General features: G+C 40.7%; 1 protein-coding gene across 1 annotated transcript in view; it reads left to right on the forward strand.

Annotated features, from left to right (window-relative positions):
* Positions 1-20,171, forward strand: part of LOC119573513 (oxysterol-binding protein-related protein 6-like) — a gene marked incomplete in the record, with an annotated part of 110,822 nt that overhangs the window by 31,374 nt on the left and 59,277 nt on the right. Inside the window, 4 exon segments of the mRNA XM_037920728.1 lie at positions 10,525-10,783; positions 12,248-12,390; positions 15,108-15,206; positions 16,871-17,057. Coding sequence (XP_037776656.1) covers positions 10,525-10,783; positions 12,248-12,390; positions 15,108-15,206; positions 16,871-17,057 — 688 coding nt within the window.

The raw sequence follows: 20,171 nt of genomic DNA on the forward strand, positions 1-20,171 counted from the left end.
CCACGGCTGCTCAAACATCAGCATACCATTATTGATGATATATATATATAATATGCACACACTCACTTTCACTTTCTTTTTTTGTTGGATTTCTTGGCTATCAGACAGCGGCATGTGGCCAAGGTTATTAAGCCAATGGATCCTATTTATTCTATCAATCTATGTAAGGTCATAAAGTTTTGTCTCCCTTAGAAAAGTGATTACTTTACTTATTATTTTTTCATTATTTGACAAAAGATTGGGTGTTGTAAAATCCATATTTTTCATTCTTAGGAAGTTTTGGAGTGGTTTTCTTTTGCTATTATAATTTGGGACATTGTTAATATATGGTGAGGGTAGTGTTACAAAGGGGGCATTGTGGAGGAAACCTTTTTTCTATATAGGGAGTGAAGTGTGTCATTCTTGTTGCGTTTGACCCTAAGGCAGGCCAACACCACCTACTCCCTTCTTTCTTTTCTGTGGGCTGTCCCCCACAGCTCTATTGAAGGATTGATTTTGTGGTTTATTTGTAGGTAGGTCCACTCATTTGCCACAGGAGATGTATTTTTGTTTTTATAAGAGACACAAAACACCTGAGATCTGTACGAACTATGGTAGTGTCCAGATCACCAGTTGACCTGGCTAATTTGTCAGCCTGTTCATTGCCATGGATTCCAGAGTGGCCTGGTACCCATACTAGCTTGATTGATTTATTGGCACCATGTAACTTACGAATAATATTACCCAGTAATTAATTTTTAGTGGTTTCTAATGATTTAATGGCTTTAAGTGAACTTAATGAATCAGAAAAAATGACTATTCTATCATGGGTCAGTGATAGTGCAAAATCAATAGCTTTGTCAATGGCAAAAAGTTCAGCACTCATCTGTCTTGGAGCCGTTGGTATATATATGAAAAAAAGGGAGATGTTTAACAAGGATCTCTCTGAACCTCTGGTGTACCTCCACCTCCAGTGCCATGGCCTTGGCTGATGGAAGCCAGGCTTCCATGATAGAAAAATTGGGGGTTTCCCATGGCGCTATATTTGACTGAACCAGGGTATGTATGGTAGAGAGATCTATACCGACTTTCTCAACGAGGTCATGGAGTCTCGTGGCAAAGGGCCTAGTGCCTCCATTGCCATTAGGATGGCACGGGTCTAGAGCCACTTTTGCAGCATAGCTCAGGGCTAATTGGCAGCGTCTGAGTCAGAGGGGAAGTACTCCTGACTCCACCTCAAGACGCTCAATCCGAGTATATTTTAGGGCTCCAACACACACACGCAAACAAGCATTCTGCATAGCATCCAAACCTTTCAAACTTGTTCTCGATGCTGAGCCATACACGATTGACCCATAATCTACTTTAGACTTAATCAGGGCTTTATATATCATTAACATCAGCTCCCCGTTTATTACCAGCAATGCACTTTAATAAATTTAGTGCTCTTTGACATTTATTTAACTGACCAATGTGGTCTTTCCAATTGAGTCTACTATCAAACGTAGCCCAAGAAACTTTGCAGAATTTTGAATTGGTATTGGGTGGTTGTCTAGAGTTAGCCTGATGTTCGGCTTCCTTCTATGTGAAAATATTACCCCAATACTCTTTCTAATGGAAAACTTAAAACCCCACTGGAGGCCCCAGTTATGAATCATATCCAGTGCCAATTGGATGTGATTTGCTGAGAATTCTGCATTATTGCTGGAGTGCCATAATGCACAAGCATCAGCGTACAGTTAGTATTTAAGATTCCGAGGAGGAGCTGGTAAGATGCCATTAATCATGCATAAAAATAATGTTGGTGACAAGACACTTCCTTGTGGGACCCCGTTTGCCTGGACAAAAATGTCCGAAAAAGTGACTCGGAAAATAATTTGACAGCGAAAGTTTGGTCAGTAATGAAATTTTGAACAAAACAAGGCAAGTTTCCACGTAATCCAAAAGTTTTCTGAGTAGGCCATATCGCCATGTCATGTCGTAGGCTTTTTCTATATCTAAAAATACTGAAATCAAAATTTTTTTTTTGGCAATTGCCTCTTGAATATGACTGTCCAGCTTTACTAGTTGACCGAGAGTTTGGCATCCCTTGCGGAAGCCGCACTGCTCGTCAACTAGTAAATTACTGGAATTTAAGAAATGCAATAGCCTACTGTTAACAATTCGTTCCATGACCTTGCATGAGCAACTTGTCAACACAATTGGGCGGTAGGAGATGGCAAGTCTGGGATTATCCCCTCCTTTCAATATGGGAATGATGTGGGCGAAGTGCCATGAGTTTGGAAAAGTGTGGCTTTTCCAAATTTCATTGTACACTTCTAGCAACTTAATCATGTCATCATGATTAACCCTTTGCCAACGGGTGGCATGTATGCACATGCTATGGCATGGCGGGACCATCTGCCATGCCATAGCGTATGTATGGACATGCCATGAGTTTTTTTTTTTGTTACAATCACAGCAAAATATTATTTTTCTGCCAGTGAAAGTGTGATTAAGTCGGTTTTAACACTCTCATTTTTACTATACAACAAAGAAAAAAACACAACAAACCGACGATTTCAACTCCATGATACCACACACTGTTTATTTTATTCGGACTATAGACCGAATAATGATCAACTATGGAGTCTATATAACAAAAATATCCCTCAGTCTCGATTTATCAGGAAGTTTGGCAAGTAAGAAAATAATGAAAAATGAAAATACAACATATCTTTGTAGTATTACGAAGAAACGGCATGGGATGCTGGTATTTGGCATGAGTGGTCGCGCATGTTAGCGCGACGATATAAGCCCCCAGCAGCGAGGCCCCGGCCTCTATGAATACTACCTGTCGGAAAAGGGTTAAGATGCTTTATCATCTCATAACGAATCTCATCAGGGCCCGGGGATGTTCCTCTACAGGCTTCTAGGGCTCAGACAAGCTCATCCATTGTAAGATCTTTATTGCAACCAAAGTCATCTCCTGTGGCAAAGTGAATTGGTTGCAGCTCAGACGCTTCCTTGATGTTCAGGAAGGCAGGATGGTAATTTGCTGCGCTGCTTGTATGAGAGAACTGCCTGGCGAGTGCATTAGCAATGTCTCTAGGCGAATCGAAATTGTTACCCTCGTGAATGATGTTGATTTTGAAAGATGTTTTTTTCTTTTTTGTTTCTATTGATAGTAGACCAAACCTCTGATATTTTGGTATTGCTGTTTATTGTAGAGACAAAGCTCCGCCAGGAGTCTCTTTTTGCTTGTCTTATTACTCTATGAGCCCTAGCTCTTGCTAGTTTGCAATTGCAAAAGTTCTCATTAGTGATGTTATTTTTGAAAAGCCTGTAGGCTTTATTGTGTCGGCACAGCGCCCTGCTGCAATCTGGTGTCCACCATGGAACTCTATGCTTAACGCTATCTGTCGAAGTTTTAGGAATGGATAGCAATGCTGCTTCTTTAATCGAATTCTGAATATTGTTTACTTTATTATCAATGGTTTCTCCAACAAGTTTGAGCTTGACACTCCTTGTGAAGGCGACCCAGTCTGCTCTTTTAAGGTTAAATTTAGGTGCTGAAGGCATTATCACTGTGTCACATGAATATTTAATCAAAATAGGAAAATGATCGCTTCCCAACGAGTCGTCAATGGTGTGCCACAGGCACTTGGCTGCTATTGATGAAGAGACCAGTGATAAGTCAATAAAGCTCAAATTACCGATATTGTCCACCCGCGTCGCACTACCATCGTTCAGTAGGATTAAATCAGACTCATTAACCCATTCGCCCCGGAATTTTTCGCTCGTCGCTGGGCCCCGCTCCCGGGAATAGTTGCCAGCCGTGTGGGCCTTCACAACAGGATTTTTTCTGGCGCGGCGCGGCGGCGCAAAGACCATCATATCAATTTTGCATTAATCTATCCATAGATTTTGTAGTAACGTTTGTTTTTATAAAAGGGTAATATGTAGAAAATGCACTTTTCTCATGGTGTTTTCTAGGCATCTTTTCGCCTTTGTATTGACGAGATATACTGAATCGCTTCCAAGTTGTCTATATTTACAGATGACATCAACACTTTGATGGTAAAAGTTAGTGTTGTTTTTGAACGAGAGGTAAAAGTATGGACTTAGCCGTTTTTTGTTTGTTTTTTCAAACATTGAAATGAAGCAAAATATGAAGCACAGCAGCAAGCCAAATATCACTTTGATACTCAGAAGTAGTGCATTGTCCATATGAGAGATCAAACCATGTTTTTTTTTTTTTTTTTCATTCAACAGAAACGGAAGAAAAGCAGAAGTGAATGTAGCTTCACTTTGATGTTCAAAAATAACTTTGTATTGATATGTGAGGTCACACTGTGTAAGTTTACTGTTTTTTTTTCTTGTAAGAGACTTGTAAGAGATAATATAGTTCATTTAGCTTATTTATGAATTATAAAAGTTGCTGTTTTGTTATATAGGAGGTCAGAATGTGGACTTAGCTGCCTCTTTCAATTACAGAAAGGAGAACAAGAAACAGAATTGTACCCATCACCATTTTATTGTTTATTATGTCAAATGTTTCTGCGAGTGGTACTTTCAAAGCACCCGTAGGTGCATAGCGACACCTCGCATGCCGGACACACAGTTCTGGTCATCTTCCTCCTTCCGGCCCTGTAGCAGAGGAAGCATCTTCTGTATTTCCTTCCAGGCGTCTCCCTCACAATATGTGCAGTCCTGCCCTGAAACCTGGAAGGAGAAGGCAGCGTTGACGGGCGCCCTCTTGCACTGTAGGGCTCGATGTCAGGGAGGAAACTGTTGATAATGGACATGGCGAGGTCGAGGCGAAAATCTATTTGCTCGCACCTGTTTCCCAAATACTTGTAAACAGAGTGGCTGTTTACAGTAGCCAAGTCATAAATATAAAAAAAAATCTTCTTATACCACTTCAGTGACCTGCGCACTGAAGGGTATGACTGAGCCAGCTGGTCGCCCAAGTCCACTCCTTTCATTCCGTCGTTGTACGCAACGACGCACTCTGGCTTGGAGACCATCGAACCTCCACGGCGCAGAACCTCCACCGTGTGTGATGTGTGGACCGTAGAAAGCATATTTACCTGCTTTACATCCATCCAGGACAACGCCAACATGCCGGTAGGGGAACTACGGGAGTCCACGTCCCCCCGCTTCCGCACCTTCAAATCACGGGTCATGTGGCGGCGGTTCAGGCGCACAGTCCCCACTGCACCAGTCTTCCTGGATTGTAGAAAATGAAATAATACTGGAGAGGTGTACCAGTTATCGACGAAAACGGTGTACCCTTTCCAGAAGAAGTCACCCTCCTCCATCAGGTCTACTACCGCTTTCTGGGAGGACGGTAGAGACCCCTGCTCCTTGCCAGTATATATCTTGAAAACGGCAGTGTATCCCGCACACGGGCCGTCGCTGGCTGAAAGTTTATAAACTTTTATGCCAAATCTTGCCCGCTTGCTCGGATTGTAAGTGCGGAAACTTAGGCGACCCCTAAATTTCCACAATGACTCGTCAATCGATATATGCCTATCCGGGGTGAAGACCTTCCTAAATCGATCGCCAAGAATGGTAATGACTTCCCTCAGCTTCCACAGTCGATCATCCTCTTCAAGTTGCCCCTCATTATTCTGAAAATGGAGGTTGCGGGAAATCTGCTCAAACCTCTCGCGAGGCATGGTCGACGGGAAAATTGGCATGGCCACCCCTGGATTCCTCGACCAGTAAAAGGCCAGCCGAGGTTTCTTATTTATCCCCATCAGCAGCCGGAGCCCAAGGTAAACATGGAGCTCGGCACTCGTGATTGGGGTCCATCGCCGTCTTCGTCCGGTCTCGTTCGCCTCCGCAAATCTGTCAGTAGGGAAATGTAATGCATTAGGAGATGTAGGTACACTTATTACCTTTGAGTATCTGCATAATAGCAGTAATGTATATAAAAGAAAAGCTATGCGAATCAACTCTACATACCTATTCGTCTCTTCCACTATGAAGTCAATAAGTTCGTCAGTGATGAACTCCCTGTAGACTGCAAGCGGACTCGAATCTTCGGCCAAGTCAACCTTGACACCTGGTGTACCAGAAAAACTGTATTTTCTGGGTACATTCTCCCTCCTCCTCCACCTAAAGTCTGGGGTCCCTGGAGCGTTGCTATTCCATGTTTTATTGACGTGGACGGACAGAGGCTCATCACTATCGAATGTCGAGTCCAACGAGTGTGAGACGAAGTCTAAGTCATCGTCACTTGGGGCCTCATAATCAATGTCCGAGGCTGAGTCATCGTTGGGGATTAGCTCATCCCCAGTGTCGTCGTCCTCCGAGGAACTCGACTCTGACAAAAATGTCGAGGTGGACGGCCTCGGCTGGTGGCGAGAACGAGAACGAGAGCGAGAGCGAGAGCGAGAGTGAGAGTGAGAGCGAGAGTGAGGGCTAGAGCGAGAGTGAGAGCGAGAGTGAGAGCGAGAACCAGAGGGAGGGCTAGAGCGAGAAAGGGAGCGAGGGCTAGAGCGAGAGCCAGAAAGGGAGCGAGAGCTCATACCTTCCATGGCTGCGATCGTTCTGCGAGAGAGAGGGCTAGAGCGAGAGCGAGAAAGGGAGCGAGAACTCAAACCTTTCAAGGCTGCGATCGTTCTGCTGGAATGAGCGTTTGACTGACCTTTTATTCACATCGCTAACCAATGAAATCACGCCATGTGACCTGAACAACCAATCAAAGCAATTACTAGTTTCCAGCCAGTCAGGTCAAGGTACATCATAATCACGCAATCTTGTGTGAACAAATCACATAATTACACGTCATAAATAATTACATCATAAATTACATACGTCATAAATTACATACGTCACATGATTATCAACCAATCATGTAAAACTAGTAGCAGAGCCATCTATTAGGTAAAAAAAAAAAATAAACATTCAGTCTGTAGTCAGACATCATGGCAAGAATACGTGCCAAACGTTACGGGGCTCGTAGAAGCCATGGCAAGATTAGATGCCAAACGTGTTGGCGTCCATTGAGAGCATGGCAAGAATAGATGCCAAACGGGGCGAATGGGTTAATCAACTTAACTACTTGCTCACCTCTACCATCCACCTGCAGGGAACCCCATAACGTATGATGAGCATTAAAATTACCTAAAATTACTTTATTTTGTGGCAGACGTTCCTGCAGAGCAAAGAGCTCATCATAGATTATCACTGTATCAGGTGGACAGGAAACTGAACATATAGCCAGATATGTGCCATTAATTTTTACTTTGCATGCGACAAACTCCAAAGCAGAATCAATAGTCACTTCTGTAAAAGGGAGGCTTTGGTGGATGTACATGGCGACTCCACCTCCACCCCTACCCTCATGATCCTTCCAACATAGATTGTAGTTCCTCAGTGAAACAACCTCGTCAGAGACAAGGTGTGTTAAGTGCGTTTCTTGGAAAATATGATATCGGGAGCATAGGACGAGGCTAATAATTTAAGGTCATTTACTTTAGATCTAAGACTTCGACAGTTCCATTGTATAATGGTCGACATGAAGATTACGTTTTATGGGGTTTGGAAGTGCCTTGTCCACCAGTTTTGTTTTGTTTTTCTCCACTCCCTCACTTCCCGGGGACCTCTCTCAGGATGGTTTGGAGACTCCATGTCTTGCACCTCCCGGCGAGGGAGATGACTGACAGATTGCGATTTGCTTCTCTCTCAAGAAGCCGATCGCGAGCCAGGCGAAGTCCTCACAGGAGTCGCCCGGACGGGGATGTGCGATCCAACTGTGATTCGGTATCAGCCTCCTTAGGATGTTTATGCTGGGTTGAAGCAGTCAACCAATTTAGTCAGTTGATATACTTTAATATTTAGTTCTTTAATGGTTTGTTTGAGTTTGGCAATTTCTTTATCCTTAGCTGCAAGCTGTTGACTGACATTACTTGCACTAGGGGTGATGTTAGTTACTGCTGCAGCATAGGAAGTATCAGGTTTGTGTGTCAAACTTTCAACTTTCCTCTTAGCTTCAGTATAACTAACTTCATGCTTTCTCATATGTGCTAATGTCTCAGTCTCCTTCTTCAGGATGCTGCACTCAGCAGATCCTGACTGATGGGGACCTCCACAATTAGCACATTTGGAAATCTGGCTAGTACATGTGATGGTGTCATGGGCTTCAGCACATTTACAGCATACAAATTTACTTGAGTCTTTATCAGTACATCTTAATGAGGTGTGTCCGAATTTTTGGCATCTATTACAATGCATTGGCTTTTGGACATAAGGTCTTACTTGAACACGTTCATAACCGACGTTGACATACTCTGGGATTTTATTTAAAGCAAAAGTAAAAAAACACAGTCCAGTTTTCGTTCGTACATTCCCATCCTTCTTGGTCATACAATGAACGTCCATGCTCTCGAGAATTTCACTTTCTTCCATCGTCCTCAAATCCCTGTGCAAGATTACTCCCTTACAGGTATTTGGGCCAATAGGGATAGTTACTTTAACTCGAAGATTATGAATTTGCGTCAGCTTAAGTAAATCCTTAATCTTGGAGTTGTATTGTACTTCAACAAGGAGGCTTCCATCTCGCAATTTTTTGACAAAATCAAAATCGCCGTCCACTTGACTATCAAGGACCTTTTTGATGATAAAGGGGTTCACGTTCAAAAGCAATTGATTTTTATTCACGCAATTTACATTCGTGAACCTCGCATTCTCACTTGGGATTTTGAAAAGTTTTCTTCTCATTTTGTCATTTGTGGGGGTTCCGTTGTTCATAGTTGAATTTGACAAAGAGTGGTCATGAGTCGCCCCTCCTCCTTGAGGAGGAGAAGGGGTAGCCGGGGTAGCATTCATTCTGGGTATTGGACCAGGTCCGACCCCTTGTCTCAAAATTGTTGTCCTGATGGGATCAAAAACTCTTTAACTTTTGGTATCAACCTAACAGCAATAGCTAAGACAGTAAATCAGTATTTCATCCTCTACCCCTCCAGTGGAAGCCTGGTTGCGTTCTCCAGTACCACAGAGGGATCAAGTTATGTGTGGGACACTTCCTTACCGCCGAACTTGCATTGGCGAAGGACAGTAATTCAATGCCCACCCCCCAAGCGAATACGGGAGTTCACGAGGAACTCCAGCAAGCTCAGGAAAGTCTCATTATGGGGGAAAAAATTTAGAAAAAGAAAAAGTGCGCTCAAAGGACGCCCCAGACTACTGGGCCTCCCTACCCAGGGCTACCCTAGTGTAGAAGAGAGCTGCAGGTCTGAGGTGGGGTGCTGACTGTACCCTCGTGATTTCAACAGTTCCATTTCTGGTGATGCAAAAACAAGAGCACTAAAGGTGCTGGCAAAGCACTATAAAATACGAAAAATTTTGTAATTACAGGTTTTACTTTATTTCAAATTACTTTACAAATCAGAAGCAATAATGTCTAACGAGCTGAGAGGCCCTGGGCTCCAGGGTAGCTCTTGTGGTACAAGATTTTGTATATATTGCTGTTGCGTTAAATAAGGTGTATCCTCATCAAAATCTGAAACATGAGTGTGTGTCATTCACTCCTTATATGTGTGTGCATATTATATATATATACATATAATATATATATATATATATATATATATATATATATATATATATATATATATATATATATATAATGTATGTATGCAAGTATACATATATATGTATATATACATGCATATGTATATATACATATATATACATATGCATGTATATATATGTATATAAATAGAGAGAATGATTCTTCGTGGAAAGGAACTGGGGACCCTACCACGTACTCACTCCAAGATCATCACAACATGAAAACTACAATTCAGTATCATGCTGTGACCACGGCAGCTCAAACATGAACCTACCGTTAAAAAAAAGAAAACGTGCATATGTACATATACATGTACAGCCATTCATTCCACTGCAGGACATAGGCCTCTCTCAATTCACTACTGAGAGGTTATATGGCAGTGCCAGCCCTGCCTGATTGGAAGCCCTTCCTAATCAACCACGGTTTATGCCATGGAGGTGACTTCCCCTACAACATCTGCGTTTGACTTCTCAAGGCAATATGTCATTTTCTCAGGCTCAAGCCAGCAGTCAAAGCGCAGGCATTTTTTACGACTGCCGCGGCGGGGAATTGAACTCGGGACCACAAGGGTTGGAGTCCAGTCACATAAACATATATGTATATATATATATATATATATATATATATATATATATATATATATATATATATATATGTATATATATATGTGTGTGTGTGTGTGTAAATATATATACATATACATTGTGTGTGTGTGTGTGTGAGTGTGTGTGTGTGTGTGCAGTTTTTTATTATAAGTGTGGTAAAAAGCAAGAATTCATGAGATAAATTTCTGGTGATGCAAGGGTACGTGTTCATAAGTGCACAGTGATCCAAACTTGATTTGATTGTCAGGATTATGGTAGTGAGTGCAAGACCTCATCCTGGGAATTGGGACAGATTCATGATATAATAAGACATTACCCATTATGTGTCATGAGTTAATATGGGTTGATTGATGTAGATAAATGTATCTTTTCCAGCAAGTGGATGGGAATTTGTGTGAGTTGCGACCCCTCAGCAGCAGCAACCCAACGTTAGCACTCCACAATGCACATTGGCATCCCTCTGCTTCCCGACCTCATAGCTATTCTGATACTTCATCAGCTATAGTTGGAGGTGTACAGCTTCCAAATACACCTTCACCTACATCTCAGTCTCACCAGACAGCCCATCCCCCAGCAATCACTCTGTCAATGGAGAGTTCTACAAGGGAAGACTTCACTATTTTAGCAAAAGAAGGTTAGTGAGCTAGTTTTTAAAGTAATAATGAGCAATTTCCATTGCTCTGAATATACATTTCATATTAACTGTGTTACAGGTTCAATCACCTGACATTAACCCATCAGTGCCATACTGTCTACTATCAATTTCTTTAGTGAATTTTATTTTCACATAGGTGGCTCCATATTAATTCATTAATTAGTATAGTAAGTCCACTTATCTTTAGCTGATTTCCCCTTTTCTTGAGTTATCAGTAAAAATATTTCTTTAATATGCTATTGATATCAATGTTATTATTTTTGTTGACATTATGATTATTGTAATTGTAGAATTGAACCTCTGACTGGTTGTTTTCTTTTGTGGTAACAAAAAATAGACAATGTTCACCAAGTGGCTTCATCTATGTTACATAACTGATCTCAAGCAATTATTTCACAGTTTACACAAGACAAGAGATTAGAGTAGGTGCAGATACATTGTGAATCATTGGTAATAATCTCATGTGTTATTTGACATGCATGACAAATCCTGACTGCCCATTTCCTGGGCATTTCTGAAATTTGCCCAAAAGTTATCCTTGTAGGCATGGTCATCTTCATTGGCCCTTTTCCAGGCAGGGCCACCTGTTTGGCCCTCGTTTGAAGAAAGGGATGGTGCAGGGTATTTGGGTGACAGCGAGTGCGAAGCTCATGGCTGATTTGTGCAAACATAGGCTTGGTAAACTAATCCATGAAATGTTAAAATAGCCTCCTTCTAGAAACATTATAAGTACCTTAGAGTATCTGACCCATGCCATTCACTAGTGAGGTAGTTAATTAATGATTAAATGAAATCCTGGTTCACTAGAATAATGTCATTAATAATACTAATAGCAAGAATAATTAAAATTTTCCAAATATCAAGGAAAAGATAGGTAGGACTAGTAATTTACTCCTAGGTGATTAAGCACCTGTAGAGCCATCTATGTAATGACAATTAATAAATAAAAAGACAGTAGACAGGGCATGTCTTCTTACTATCCTAGCAACAGGTGGGTTAATGGCCAAATTAAGAGAAAGGGTATGGTTACACAACCTCCACAAATTTATTAATTAACTCTCTTTTGTTAATTCTCTCTCTCTCTCTCACCCTCTCTCTCCTCCTCCTCCTCCTCCTCCTCATCCTCCTCCTTATCCTCCTCCTCATCCTCCCCATCCTCCTCCTCCCTTCCGCTCCCCCTCTCTACCCTTGCTCTCTCCCTCTTGGCCTTGCCCCTTCCTCTTCTCTCCTTTTCTCTCCCCTCCCTTTGCCCTCTCTCCAACTTCTCACTTCCTCCCTCCTTCCCTCCTCTCTCTCTCCCTTCCACCCTCCATCCATCCCTGTTTCTCTGTCATTTTGCCCATGATTTTTAATATTTTGTATGTAATCACTTGTACAGAATTTAGTGTATTTTGATTTTAACCCTTTTTTAAGATAACTGGCCCTGTGCATGTTTTTCGTCAGTTGTGAGCCAGTTGGGGCAATTACTGCGTGGAATCCAGACAGAACGAGAAAAGTTGCGACAGGCTCTAGAGTCTGAGTCAAACTTATTGGCGTCTCACAATACCACAGCCATTATTGCTGCACTGAGAAATAGTCTCAATCAGGTAAGTTTTTTTAAAATTTAAATCTGATTCATTCTCTCTCTCTCTTTCTCTTTTCTCTCTCTCTCTCTCTCTCTTCTCTCTTTCTCTCTCTCGCCCCTTTCTTCTCTCTCTCTTCTCTCTCTCTCTCTTCCTCTCTCTCTCTCTCTCTCTCTCTCTCTCTCTCTCTCTCTCTCTCTCTCTCTCTCTCTCTCTCTCTCTCTCTCTCTCTCTCTCTCTCTCTCTCTCTCTCTCTCTCTCTCTCTCTCTCTCTCTCTCTCTCTCTCTCTCTCTCTCTCTCTCTCTCTCTCTCTATGTCTTTCTCTGCCTTCCCCCCTTCCTTCCCTCTCCCTTTCCCCCCTTTCTCATTCAATCTCCCTCTCTCCTTCCCTCCCCCATTCCCTCCCTCTCTCATTCTTTCCCTCCCTATCCTATTCTCTCCCTCCCTCTCCCATTCTCTCTCTCTCTCTCTCTCTCTCTCTCTCTCTCTCTCTCTCTCTCTAGTGCCTGCCATTAACCCTCTCCTGATGGATGGCATACGTACATGCCATGGCATGCCAGGACTATCTGCCGGGGGCATGTACGTACATGCCCTGGTGTATGTATGGCCATGCCATGAGTTTTTTGTTACAATTATGGCAAAATAATATTTTTTGCCTCTGAAAATGTGATTAAGTAGTTTTTAACACTTTTTCTCATTTTTCCTATACGATGCATTTCATAAAGGCTTCTCGGGCTTCCGAGGTTAACGTAAAAAAAAAATTACATCGGTAATCGACTACATTGGCCAGAGATATTATATAATATTCACGAAGTGATGGTGTAAAACCATGTGAAAATACCAATATGTATTTAAAAAAAAAAAAAAAAAAAAAATCATGTGTTTATGAAAACACTGAACATAAAAGTATATCTATATGGAAGTGAGAATATAAACCTGTTGAAACTCAAGTTATCATATAAAATAACTTGGAAAAAAAAAATGCAAAAAGAATACAACAAAACCTATGGTTTCAACTCCATGATGCCACACACTGCTTATGTTATTCAGACTATAGAGTGAATAATGATCAACTATGGTGTCTATATAACAAAAAAAATATCCTACAGTCTTGATTTATCAGGAAATATGGCAAATAGAGACCTTAGAAAATAATAATTTTGAAAATACAACATAGGCTCTTAGTATTACGAAGAAAAGGCAAGGGATGCTGCTGGTATTGGGCATGGAGTGGTTGCGCATGCTAGGGTGATGATATAAGCCCCCAGCAGCGAGGCCCGGGCCACTGTGAATACTGCCCGTTGGGAAAGGGTTAATACAAAATTGATATTTATGCTTTATGCCTTTAGGCCAGAACAGTGAGTATCAACATTTAATTAACCTCTTAGCTGGGCACACTTCTAGCCATCATGAAAAAACAATCATGACAGGTATGGCCATAGGCGATACCCACCGGGCAGGAAATTTCACTATACACACACAACTCCGGCCAAAAGGCTGGACAATTTGCATGGAAAACAGTCTATTACCAACTGGATAAAGCAAATCAGATGACAAATATAGACATTGGAAAATGCCAAAAATGCTAAAAATTCTAATACAAAAACAAAAACCAAATAACACTACACATGGGAGGCATGAAGTCTTGTCATTGCACACAAGTGTTCATTTGCACCTGTCCTACAAGCCACACATCTGTCAGAGAGGCCACTCAAGTAAGCCTAATGCTTGTATTTTGCACCATGTGATGGCAGGGGAACATCCAGATCCAGTGGTTAAAGAAAATCTGTCACCATGTGTTCTACTAGCACAACCAGATTTTAAATTGGTTATCCCATTCACTGCAATCATCAACTTTATTCAGTTTGCTGTCTGTCCAACACTGTGTGGTGGTCAACTTTAGTCCACTTTTGCTAAAATACTAATGGCTTTTTGCTATGATTAACCAGTTTCTGCAGTAATACCTTTAGCAGTGTGAGGAAGGACCAGAAATGACCGTACGAGATCAGCTTATCAGTACATGATAATATATAAGGGAAATGTTTCTTGATACTTCATTAACATTTTTACTGTGGAATATTATAGTTTGCCTGAGGCAAACAGACATGTGATATTTAAGTAAATGACAGGAAAAGAGATTTATGCACTCATGCTCTACATCCCTTTTGCCAGGGGGAGTGATTTCTGGTAGGTTGGCCTTAATATATAACTGTTTATCATTATTGTCATCATTATTATTATTATTATCATTATTATTATTATTATTATTACTTTTTTATCATTATTATCATTATTATTATTATTATTACAATAAATGCAATAGATAGGAAGATTGCTACTTAGACAGTGGAAGTTTATTGTTTGGCTTTATTTGCTTTTTGTAAGAAAATATTGTTCTCTGTAAATATTCATCTAGTCTTTTTTTTCTCTTTTTTTCCTACATAAAGATGCCCTATGATCTGTTCATTTAAAGAAATTAATTTTTTGAGACCTATTTTAACCTGTTGGATTTGGGTAACATGACCATCACATCATTAAAAAATCTTGGTCAAGAGGCAGGTGACATGAATATGCCATCATGAGTAAATCTGGCTGTGGGCTGGGTTTGCACGAACCTGCTGTAGTGAGAGTTTCGGCTGAAGGCTGGGTTGATGGAAAATACTTGCCATGAGTACACAAACCTATTGAATCCTTTATAAATGGAACTGAACTTTTTTCTCTTATAATGTAACAATTTCAGGCACTCCAACAAAATGCTGAGTTACGTGGCCGTCTAGCAAGGATACATGCAGATTCGGACTTGTCTGATATCTCTGTTCCACCTTCAGTGTCAGAACTGGTAAGTTGTAGTCAGTTTGCAGGTAAGAACATCATGTTTGCTTACAAATCATATGTAAATACACACATACATGCACACACGTGCGCGTGCACACACACACACACACACACACACACACACACACACACACACACACACACACACACACATGCACTCACACACATGCACTCACACACATACACACACACATACACACACACACACACTACACACACCATACACACACACATACACACACACACACATACACACACACACACACACACACCACTCACACACATCACACAACACCACCACACATACACACACACACACACCACACACACACACACACACACACTACACAAACACACACACACTTGTGCAAATGCACACACATACACAAACACACAATAATAAAAACACATTATCACACACATACACACACATATGCACACTATAACACATTCACACAGACAATCACAAACACACATGCACACACGCACACAGAAAGATACAGAGACACATACACACACAATTACACAGAAACACACACGTACGTACACAAACATGCCCACACAAATGCACACATATACACACGCACAAATACACACTCCATCCCACATGCTCACAGATAATCTCAAAAACACAAACACACACAATCATATACAAACATACAGAATCACACTCACACAATCATATACAAACTTACACAATCACACACACACACACTCAAACAAACACACACACAAAATTGCACAGTGACACACACACTCAGTTACACAATAACCCACACCCAGTTACACAGACACACAATCACACATAGTCACACACATAATCACACATACACACAATCATAAACCCACACACAATGACCCCCCCCCACACAACCCCATCACACACACACAACCCCCTGCCCCCTACACACACACGCTTACCTCACGCTTAATCTCACACACATACAATCTCACACAGACACAAACAAAATCACACAGTTGCACATACACATACAGAGTCACACACACACAAACACACACACACACACAAATTTAGAGATAGCAGATAGGACCCAAGTGACCTTAACTCTTCTCCAGTCTTGAAACAATTAGCTAAGAACACAGTCATACACACACAATTATGATTACAAACACTAACACACATAACAGACCTACATACACACACATACACACACGAACAAGCACACACACAAACACTAACACACATACACATACACATACACATACATAAATACACACACATACACACATACAGACACACACAGACACACATACACAGACACATACACACACACACACACACACACACATACACATACACACACAAACACACACACATATATGCACATGCACACAAACATACACACACACGCACGCGTGTGGGCACGCACGCACAGTTGCACATACGCATACGCACGCATTTACAAACAGTCACACACACAAACACACACACACACACATACAGAGTCATTCACATGTTAACATACACACACATGGATACATACAAATACATAAACATTTAGACATATGCAAGTGTATGTACATATACACACACATAGACATACACAGACGTCACAGTCTCACACACATGTGCACACACACAAATTTATATATTCCATATCATAATAAATTAATTTATGTGATTAATGAACTTTCCTTATTTTTCAGCTTCATAAGTCACTCCATACATCCTTGTCATATGAAAGCAGTTCATGCTTTAGTGCATCAGAATATTTTGATGCAGCTGATGCATTTAGTGATGTTGGAGGAACAGACACAAGTTCGGAGGCTTCTTCAGACAACAGTTCATTCACAAGTGAAGCCAGTGATGCTGGAACTGATGCTCATCCTAGTGGTAAGTGTAGAGTCTCCTTTGATTAATAGTGTGTTCTCTCTTATTGTCCTGTTTTTATTATGTACAGTATTTGTAAATTAGAAATATTTCAACTATGTGTATAGAGTATTTGCCATGGTAAAATGGTTTGTTTTATTTTGAATTCATAATTTTTGAAACAGAGTGTTGAATGTTGGTTTTTTATTATTTTCTTGATCCAAATAATTAGGTAGGACTCATCAGATGTGATTATCCATAGATGAAAATCTTTATTAGCACTTGTAAGGAAAAGATTTTTAAAGATGAGGACTGATTATAAAGGCAGACTTTTTATATTCATAAAATGATAAAATATAGTAAATTATTGTATTGAAATAAGTAACAAGATGACTATGGATGCTCTATACCGAAGATCATTAACTATTTTCTCCTTGCATTTGAGTTTAGTTGTTTTTCCAGTATTTCATATTTAATATTTATCATAATTTTTATTTTTTTGTTTTTTAATCAGCAGTAACTTGTATTTTATATATCTTGCAAAGACATAATTTACGATATGGAATAGTTCAAAAAGGTTAAGAATATCAATGATAGGAATTACTGAACAGGGACAGGAAGTAATGTCCATTTATTTGTCCTGCTTGTCTCTTTTCCTTGATTTTTGGAAAGTGCCTTTTGTGTTAATTTATTGTCTTTAATATTAAGAAAATTTTAATAACAATTTAATAATCATAATATCAATAAGAAATATAATAGTATCAATATCAATAGTATTAGATAGGAAAACATATTTTGCCAATTCAAGGAATGGGGAAATCAGGAGCGGTATCCACAGAAGTTCTCAGACAGTTTTGAGATGATTCTGAGACTAAAATTTGAGACTGTCTCAAAAATGTCTCGGGCCACATCTAAAAATATCAACAAATAGATAGATTAAATAAATACTTTTATATTACTCAAAATATTGTGTATATATGGTGTAATTAGTATTAAAATAATGCAGTCATAGACATGTTCATTTTAAATAAAACCTGACAGACACCAAATAATATAAGTGACCACTTGGCAACAAGGCCCTTTGATTGTCAACATCGTTCATTTGCGCTCATCAGTTTATTTCGGGTTCAAAAATACCTTCAGATGTATGCAGATTTGTTTTGTCTGATCTAATGTGCTAGCATTATAAAAACATATTTACAGGAAACAAACATGATTGATGAAAGTGAAATGACCTTTGCTGAAGTGCCAGGGCTGATTAATAATACCTTCAAATTCATGAAGATATGTTTTTGCTTAGAGTAAAACATATTGTGCATGAGGAAGGCCTAGGTACAGAAATGAATATGAATATTAATGGGAAAGCCTTCTACCGAAGCATAGCATAGAGCTATTCTAAAATTTTCTTTAGCCTTGGTAGGCATAAATTAGAGAAGTCAAACTGCTCTCACACTCTCTCTCTCTCTCAGTTGTGGTGTATCTCTCGTAGAAGTAGGATGTGTCATAGTGCTGTCCTCAGTCATTCGACAATCCTGTGTTTACCCAACCCCTAGACAGGGAGCAATTTGTCACCTCCTCTCAGGTGTCAGCATACTAGTGTTGTCATATCAGGGTCCTCCCTTTCCAACGTAGAAATGGAGGATAAAAGTTTTACTTCGCAAGGACATGTTGCAAGTGGATCCCATAAGAGGGAAGGAAGTGAAGGAAGTGTGGATATGAGTGAGTGGGAGAAAAGGAAGAAGAACGAAGAGGGAACTGAAGCAGGGAATCAGCATGTTGTCGATGTGAATGGCAGGAAACAATAGCTATTTTCAAGGACTGCGCCATGAGTTTCCTGGATAAATTAAGGTGACCATGGAAATGGGCCAGGACCACTGTGATTTCGAGCTGCTTATGAAGGAAAGCAGAGGGAAGCCATATCTCACAGTATGGGCAGGTGAGGCAGAGCAAAACCTGACGACTCGTTGATACAAGGGGACAGTGATGATTGTCCTGAAGACTGGAAAAAAACTCGCTAAAGTGATAATTTTCCAATACCCAACCATACTGGACCCAGACATTCTCTTGGACGATGACAGATTTGTATGGGTGAAGAGACACATGTCCAGGGTCAAAGAGCGGAGTCAGCTCGTTGCCCTCCTGAAAGGGGAAGTGCCAGAGAGAGTATTCACCTCTGGAGCAGGGTACAGGAGAGTGGCACCATACATGGAGCCACCAGTCATGTGCCTGAAGTGCTGTCGATGGGGCCACAAGTCATAGACCTGTCAGCAGGATGCTTGGTGCATGTTCAGTGGATAGAAAGCATTATTCCAGGATATGCCAAGCCAGAATTAAAAAGGGGGAAAGGGTTGCGCCTTGCTGCAACTGCGGAGGCCCCCAGAACGGGTCTCTGGCATGCAGGGCAAGGTCACAATTAAAGCTTATTTCAGCAAGGGATCATAAAAAAAAAAAAAAAGCTCAGCCACCATGCAACCAGAAGTGCAAAGGGAGGGCACAACTACAATACCCAACACCTGGCTGCAGGGAGCACTGTGTTTAGTGCTGTTGTCAAAGGGAAGCTATCAACCTGAGGACAACCGACAGGTGCAGGAAGTGAAGGAAGGGAGGAAGTATCAGCAGTCACCTGGATGCTGATGCAGAGAATGGAGATATTGGGAAAAAAGCTGGCACAATTTATGGACAGAGAGACCAAGGAACAGAAACAGGGAGAGGAGGCTGTCACAGAATCTCCCCCCCCCCCCATGCAGAAATAAAATATAATGTTAGTGGCCTTGCAGAGAAACAAAGTGTAGACTGTAAGATAAAAATTCAGGGAATAGAAAGGAAAATAACAGGTAGTTCAGGTCACTCCTGCTTAAGTGCCTAGGCTAATGAAAACTTTAAATATAGCTTTGCAACAAATGATGGCCTCCTCACCGCAGCAGAGGGCTTTCCTATTAATTTTCATATTTATTTCTGGACCTAGGCTTTTTGGAAGGTGTTACTCATGCACAATTTATTTTACTCTAAGCAAAAACATATCTTCACGAATTTTGAAGGTATTTATTGATCACAATATTTAGCAGAAGGCGATGTCACAGCCCAGATGCTTCAGCAAAGGTCATTTCACTTTCATTAATCATGTTTGTTTTCTGTAAA

The sequence above is a fragment of the Penaeus monodon genome, chromosome 5 (assembly GCF_015228065.2).
Source record: "Penaeus monodon isolate SGIC_2016 chromosome 5, NSTDA_Pmon_1, whole genome shotgun sequence".
NCBI lineage: Eukaryota > Metazoa > Arthropoda > Malacostraca > Decapoda > Penaeidae > Penaeus > Penaeus monodon.